The 7,859-nt window shown below is 38.6% G+C and overlaps 1 protein-coding gene across 2 annotated transcripts; it reads right to left on the bottom strand.

Annotated features, from left to right (window-relative positions):
• Positions 1–3,806: 3,806 nt before the first annotated feature.
• Positions 3,807–7,859, bottom strand: LOC117434853 (meiosis-specific coiled-coil domain-containing protein MEIOC-like). Of its 2 annotated transcripts, none has more exons than XM_059002888.1 (2): positions 4,193–7,859; positions 3,807–3,927 (listed from the first exon to the last, which is right to left on the bottom strand). In XM_059002888.1, exons 1-2 carry the CDS (start codon positions 5,219–5,221, stop codon positions 3,907–3,909), a joined length of 1,050 nt encoding a protein of 349 aa, XP_058858871.1. In that variant the 5' UTR covers positions 5,222–7,859; the 3' UTR covers positions 3,807–3,906. The 2 variants fall into 2 exon arrangements, with proteins under 2 accessions (XP_058858871.1, XP_058858870.1); XM_059002887.1 differs by having other exon boundaries at positions 3,866–3,930.

The following is a 7,859-nucleotide window of genomic DNA, read 5'->3' as shown; positions in this document are numbered from 1 at the left end:
GTCATTTTTTCAATATTTTGTGTGGCCCGCTTTTACTGAGTTGGTCTTTCACTGTCACCATTGTTTTGCATATAGTCAATGTGCAGGAGATCGTAATACAACTTCTACAGAGAGAATTCAGATACTGTAAGACAAATTGAAGACTTTAGATACACCCCGGGGAATTACGTGCCCGTGTAATTTTACGCATATAACCTATCGCCACACATAGGAGTGTAATATATTAAATAATATCACCATTGCCAGAGAAGGACAGGGAAAAATGTTGGCTCACACTGAGGATCAAGGGAACATTGATCGGTTTTGCCAGAAAATGCCATGACAAAGGTCCCATGTTGCAAATAGATCAGCAAAAGAGAGGGAGAGTAAAATATTTGCTTTTCTTTGCATACTGAAGGTGGCACCGATACGATCCAGAGCGCTCTACTGCCGGGGCGATTCACATCGACAGCGGACCATCTTCCTAATTTGAAAACATTCACTTTCAAATATGTCAATGCAGTAACAAATACAGCTGATGCTGAGCCCAGCAACTCGCTGTGTAGTCTGATCGGAGGTCTTCTCTTTCAGAAGACAAACTGAAAGAGCTGGTGTTCTTTTATTTAAATCTTGGAATTTAGATAGACTTAGATATGTTAAAAAAATAAATACATTGTTTTCTACTAGTATTTTGATATCCAGTATGAGAGAAGAACCCAATACAACTGCACAATACTTTTGTTACTCTGCACATACTTGTACAGAGATACTGCATAATTTTGCATAATTTTTATTTTTTCTGTGCATAATTCCCAAGGGTGTATTTAGACCCCCCAACCCTGTTGTAGTATGTTATTTATCCAGGCCACAATTCTGTTCATCTTATGAAATATTCTGTAATTCCAACTACATTGTAGGTGTATCCTGGAATAAAAAGAGAATTGTCAAAAGTACAGCTCATGGCTAAGGCTGATGGCATACATATAGACTCCATTTGGCATCATCTTTGACACATTTTATTTTTAGTAAGGGACTGTGTGAACAGAACTTTATCTAAAGAAATTCTACAGTAAACAGTGATATAACCTAGGGCAAGACTACTGTCAAGGATAGACCTCATGAATAAGCTGTAGTTTTAAGGCATTGGACTAGGTTCATTCATTGCTGTTAGTATAATTTAAACTGGGTAACGGATTGAAGTACCAGTTCATTGTCTGATGCAATCGACTGTGCATTAAATCCTGCAAAAATTCTGTATTATTAGTTTCAAGTCATCAATTTGCAGCCTGTATGATACAATTTGTAATGCAAAGATAAATCACTGTGGCTTTTTGTTTAAGGTCACACATGGATCTATCTTGTTATCTTTTGGTGTTACATAGACAGTGGATTCCTTTGATTCTGTTAGGCCCACCAAAGCTGAAACGACTGAATAAAATGATTTTAATGGAGAACTGATTTTTATAGAGGGAGATCTGATAGACTGGCTATGGGGTCTACTGTATATGCAATGTTTTTTTTATAGGATTTTTAATTAAGACTGGAAGAAGAGCAACAGTACATTAAGCAACTCTCGAGACTGGATCCAGAAATATCTATACTAGCTTCAAACAGTTTAATCAAATCAACACTACAGCCATCCAATAGAGTCTTCCTTCCAATCATTGTAAATACAGATTTTACTTAACACACTCAACATAGTGCCTGACATTACTCAAAATGTACATCAATCACATTTTTTACCTTGGCTTTCAGAGTTAGTTTTCATATTCATTATAGGCACATCTATGCTGAACTGCTGAATTCTATGTGACACAACATAATATCAACATTTTATATTATACTATAAATTATGAATAACTTTTTCACATGCCAAACAAATAATAGGGATGTTAACATGCTTTAAATTGAGAATGCTCAAATGCAGATTTGAACAGGACTGCTAAATAACAAACAAGAATAAATTACAGAAAGTTCTTTAGACATAAACCAGTACAGATCCTAACAATGTTTACAATCTTTTAAACATGGGGACTCATTTATAGTATTGTTACAGCTGTGGAATCAAATATAACTGTCTGTAACAACTGCACTTTCTTCCTCATTGGTTACATTTTAATTTCATAACCTGCATCTGATATGTTTTTATATTCTAATAAATAGATAAGTGGAATTATTTTAAACAAATTAATTCCACTGACAATTATAAATTACCTCAATATTTAAACTAAAGTGTATAGCTTGCAGTTGTTTCAAGATTGCACTGCATTTTAATGTGTCACTAATTCAATTCAGCTCAAGCAAAAAAAAAAAAAAAAAAAAATGGAATTATTCAGACATCACAGATTAATTAAAAATGCATTTCTTCAAACAGTTCAATAAAAAATCAATCAAGCCGCAAGTTTGAATAAGCTTTTAGAACATTGACTAAAGCCAGAATATCTTTTATCACAGTATTGCCAGACTACAAAAGAAAAAAAGTATATCCAAATTTAAAAATATGACAAAATGTATACCTTTCCATTTTGGCTTGTACTCTGTCTGACCATTAGTTGCATTATTAATGCAGTGTTCAAACAGCCACTATGGAATTTACCTTAAAAAATGTTTTATTGGAGTTTAATCAGGTTCAGGATTACACAGGAAAAAGAATGTGATGTACATTGAATATGAAATTCAAAACTGAATAAATATTTAAAACCACAGCAGGCAATATCAGCTTCATTACTGGTAATTCAACCTCCTCAAGTCCTCACTTACTTAAAATGTCAAGCATGAACTAACATTTTAAGTAATGATTAATTTCTGATTATTTATATTCATATTATGCATAATAAAATCAAACGTGTCTTAATTGTTCTTACACTGAGGCTCTGTCTGCCTGGATTGCAAACAGATCACTTCTTTCTATTCTCTGATAGTACTGCCGACACTGTCATGGTTCTCCTCTCCACAGCTTGCTATTCCCTGTGATACGCTTTCCATGTCTGTCTGTCCCTCTCTGTTACCTGTCACAGTTTTTGGCAGTGTCATCTGCAGCGCACACCAGAGTGCTGTGCGGGATTTCCTTGTAGCTGCACTCATGTCCTTTACTGCTGCCGCCAGCCCTAGCACATCTAATAAAAGAGCAACAAGTTAAAATCCTTGGCTCTGAAGAAGCAGAAATGCATTGAGCCAAATTCACACACAAAAAAAGGTAATTTTGCAAATGTATAGCACTGTTATTTTTTGCTTCATTTTTTTTTTTTTTTCAATAACTATTTAACTAGCTCGGTTTAAAAAAATAATGATGCCACCAAAACCATTATTGGCATTGCCCATTATTGTAATATCACTGATGTCAAAGGTAATTATCTTTCTTTTTGTTCATACAGAATAAGAATGCCTTGTCACCTCTGTCTTCCTGACAACAAGGTGCGACTTGTCGCTGGCGATTGGATGTGTTGATAATTTCATCTTTTCTCCGTGCTTGTGTGATGTAAATGGCTTCCAGGTGTCTATCCAGTGCAGTAGAAATGTTGGCGTGGAGAGGGAAGCTGCGCAGACACTCCATTTTTCCCAGCAGAACCACAACCTAAAGAAGACCAGACACATTCATCTATACTGTAATAATTTAATTGCTAAGACTGTTATCCTAACGAAACACTATCAAAACTAAAAACTAAATATTAATAGGTGTGGTTTTTCATGTATCTGTATGTAAATTTTCTAGCAAAAAATGGAAATTACAATTAAAAACTGAGGTAATCAAGTTAGCAAACTCAAAATATGCAGTACAAACTCAAACAGAGACTAAAATAAAAACAGATTCACTGTGAATACATACCCTGGCTTGTTCCCGTAGCTGATCCAGAATCAGTCGATCGACCCGTGAAGGGTTAGAGGGGAGCCTGGGAGCGGAACTGTTGTTGGCACTTGACACTCGTTTTAACAGAAAATACACATGAGCTGCTTGGATCATGCAATTAAACAAAAAGTGTTAGAAAGGACCTGTTTGGAATATGATTAAGAACATTTAAAAAAAAAAAATCAAAGGATTCCCTGTTTAAATGTAATTAGTTTTCAAATTAACTTGTTTGTTACTAATTTTGTTTAAAAGTACAAAAAGAACTGTTGTGCAGATCCCAATATCTCAGCTACGTTTCCTTTTTTAAACAATAAAACATTATAACTGGTTCCATATGAAAAATACCCCTTTTAAAACATGTTTTACCTTTTTTCTTTCTTTTTCTAATACTCTCCACTGTTCATAACACTTCTCCAGCCGAACATGAAGTTCATTTGCAGGCCCGCTGCAGTTCTTTAGCACTCTGGGGAATCTAACAGGTGGCGCTATCCCAGGAAAAGGCATATCCCCACAAAGAAAATCATTAACATAGAGGTAAAAGTGATTGAACTCATCAACTGGAAGCAGCTCATTCAGATTCATAGGTGTAACAGAACTGCCATAAGGATGGTTGGACCTCGAGGGAAAACTCCCTGAGCCAAGTTGCAGGTGGCTGGTGTTTTGCTTGGTGTCACCTGTTGCATACAGATAAGTTAAGCACACATTTGGTGGGTTTTTTCTATGGCTATTTAAGTTGTTGTCTCCACCAGCTTGCCTTTGAGGGTTGTAATAACCTTCCATAAAATCAAGGTAGGGATTCTTCAACAAGCCCCATCTATTCTCCTCGCCTGGGTTCTTCCTAGGTGGGTTCTGTTTGAAAGGAATGTCGTAGGCACTGTATTGTTGAAAAGTCAATCTCTCATGGAGGAGACTCCCTTGCTTTGTTTTCTCATCAGACTGTATTTTCATCTCACTTTCTCCAATTGCTTTACTAATTCCTTCTATATTAGCAGCTGACTGACCCTGGCTGGTGCTTTTGTAGGTGAACTGAGTCCCACAAAACTTGGAAGCTTCACCTTGGCTGTACTCTGGGAAGAAAGAGATGCACCTTGGAGACTGCTGGGCAGCTTGTGGTACAAAGTCTGACAAGGAATGCAACAGCATTTTTGAAAGACTGGGCATCTGGCTGTTTGGGTTTGGCTGGTTTCCTTGATTCTGAAACTGATTCCCTTGATTCTGATACTGGCTGCCTTGGTTCTGATATGTTGTCACATTACTATATTTCTGGATGCTTGACCAGGTTTGTCTGCTTTGGAAGGAACCACCTGTGTACACTGAACCACAGAGTATTTGGGGGCTTGAAATACTCAGCATGCTGTGGATTAAACTTTGATAACTGTTTCGTACCATAATCATTACCTAGTGTTTGTGTCTTGAATCCACAATCAGGTGTGCTTTTCAAACCAAAGTCATTACCCAACAATATCTCTTTTTTAAACTGTTTTTCTTGTGTGTCAGCAGCCAAGGGTTTGGGATATTTAAAATTCTGCTGGTCTGAAATCTGGTCTTCAAGTGGTTTCTGTCCTGTCTGCTTTACTTGGGACCGCTTACTGAAATAATCCAGTTCAACAGTTTCTACTGCAGGCTTGTTGGCCATTCTCTTCCCTTCTTGCAATGAAAATTGCATGAATTTACTTTGTTTGATTCTACTGTACTGAGAGAATTCAGAGTAAAGACCACAGCACTCATCGTCAATTTTGTTTGGCAGAAAATGAGATGAGATGATATCTACTGTCTGATCGGGCAGTAAATCAGTGTTGCTGAACCCACTATCTTTTCCATATGTAAGCACATCAGACCTCTCTGATTCCTTCAATGTACTGGACAGTCTGCTCTGCAGCATGAATGAATTTCCCACGTAGAAGACACACTGACATTGTGTTCTGTGGCTTTCCTGGGTCTGCAAAAAGTAAGGGTCAGTATCTCCATTACTTGAAGGAAAGAGCCACTGATCTGTAAGATCAAAGCTGTTAAATCTCTGATAAAGCTCATCAGTCTTCTGCTGTGACCCTTGAAACCCATCGTTCAGGTACTGCCTCTGGCCTCTGGTGAATGGCTCTTTGCATAATGAGTGCTGTGGATAGGCTGAATTTAATGGCTTTTTAGTTTCAGCATGAAAGTCTTGCTTGCTGACCTCCATCTTTGAGTTTGAATACCATATGGAAGTCTCTGCCAGGACTCATCACCCACCTGACCAGAGGGATTCGCTGAAGTGCAGTTCAGCTAATTATACCCAGTACCCCCTAGGATTCGAGTTTATGGGGTGTATTAAAATATTTTGGGGGGATTTTATAAAATCTCTTACTACTAATGTGAAACTACTCATTTAGCTGAGAAAACAGACACTTTAACTGTACAACAGCAAGAGAAAAGCTATACAGGAGCATACACTTTCTTTTAAAGGTTTCTAGTAATGCTGTTGTAATGTCGTAATAATCGTAATATAATCCTTGTTAGTGTTTCATCAAAAATGCATCAGGTTACAGTAAACAGTCTCATTTTTACAGTAGCTGTACCCCCCTCCCTGCCTCCCCGCCTCTAGAGCCCGCTCCTTCTCCACCCTTGCCCCTCAGTGGTTGAACGACCTACACAGATATCAGGACTGGTCAGTCCCTGTCCACCTTCTGGTACCTCCTCAAGACACACCTGTTCAGACAGCATCTGTAAACATCACAACTCTCAACCATACTGGACTATACAGCACCCAATTGTAACAGTATGCTGCTAGGTGTTGGGTTCTCATCAAACAGTCTGTGTCAAAAAAGTGGGATTTTGACCATTAAGCACTGCATGTGCTGTTTTCAGTTTCAGTTTTATTCATAACCTGTGAGAACCCCTAAATGATTAGCAGATCAGCACTTGAACTCCCCAGTGCCATAAACTAGAACTGAAACAAAATGGGTAGGAGGGCATCCAAAAAGGCCATCTACCAGCTATGCAATCTAAAGCCCCTTTCACACTGGCATGCTCTACCCAGGTTGGAACCTACCTGGGTCAAGACCTGGTGTCATGTGGGTTGACCTGGGTGACAGACGCAAGTACACAATGTGCGTATCAATGCCCCGGAAGCAGCTTGTTACTGACGCTTCCATGCAAGATTCTCTGGATTGAACCATCGGCCCAAATGTTGATGAGAGCAAATGTTTCTTCATCCCTACTGCAATCTGGCTCATGGTGTGTCTCAAGCAACAAAAATATTGCTAAACAGAAACATTCCTTGCGGAAGTGAAACCTTCACACAGGCGTGGCTGTTGTTATTTCGTCGGCTTACGATCAGCCGTCATGCATTTTTTCTTGCTCAACCCGGGTCAAAGCGTGTCGACCCACATCCTGAGGTGGGTCGCTGCGACCCGGGTTAGCACAGGTATGACCCAGGTACATGGTTTCACACTATTGTGACCCGGGTAACCAGTAGGTGAAAGGGGCTTTAACCTCTTCAGCTCCAGGACATACGCATACAGACGTGCTCAAATTTGTTGGTACCCCTCCACAAAAAACGAATACTGCACAATTTTCTCTGAAATAACTTGAAACTGACAAAAGTAATTGGCATCCACCATTGTTTATTCCATATTTAATAGAAATCAGACTATGCTTTTGATTTTTTATTCAACATAATATTGTAAATAATAAAACAAATGAAAATGGCATGGACAAAAATGATTGGACCGCTAACCTAATATTTTGTTGCACAACCTTTAGAGGCAATCACTGCAATCAAACGTTTTCTGTAGCTCTCAATGAGACTTCTGCACCTGTTAACAGGTAGTTTGGCCCACTCTTCCTGAGCAAACTGCTCCAGCTGTCTCAGGTTTGATGGGTGCCTTCTCCAGACTGCAAGTTTCAGCTCTTTCCATAGATGTTCGATAGGATTCAGATCAGGACTCATAGAAGTCCACTTCAGAATAGTCCAATGTTTTGTTCTTATCCATTCTTGGGTGCTTTTAGCTGTGTGTTTTGGGTCATTATCCTGTTGGAGGACCCATGACCTGCG

This window comes from Acipenser ruthenus, chromosome 28, assembly GCF_902713425.1.
Source record: "Acipenser ruthenus chromosome 28, fAciRut3.2 maternal haplotype, whole genome shotgun sequence".
NCBI classification, from domain to species: Eukaryota; Metazoa; Chordata; class Actinopteri; order Acipenseriformes; family Acipenseridae; genus Acipenser; species Acipenser ruthenus.
This window is presented reverse-complemented; position numbering and strand designations above follow the sequence as displayed.

Excerpts from the sequence above, each read along its gene's own strand:
- LOC117434853 (XM_059002887.1), bottom strand. The coding sequence starts at position 5,221 with ATGATTATGGTACGAAACAGTTATCAAAGTTTAATCCACAGCATGCTG. Across the intron at positions 3,931-4,192 it reads TAGAAAAAGAAAGAAAAAAG|CAGCTCATGTGTATTTTCTG; the intron begins GTAAAACATGTT and ends GCATGATCCAAG.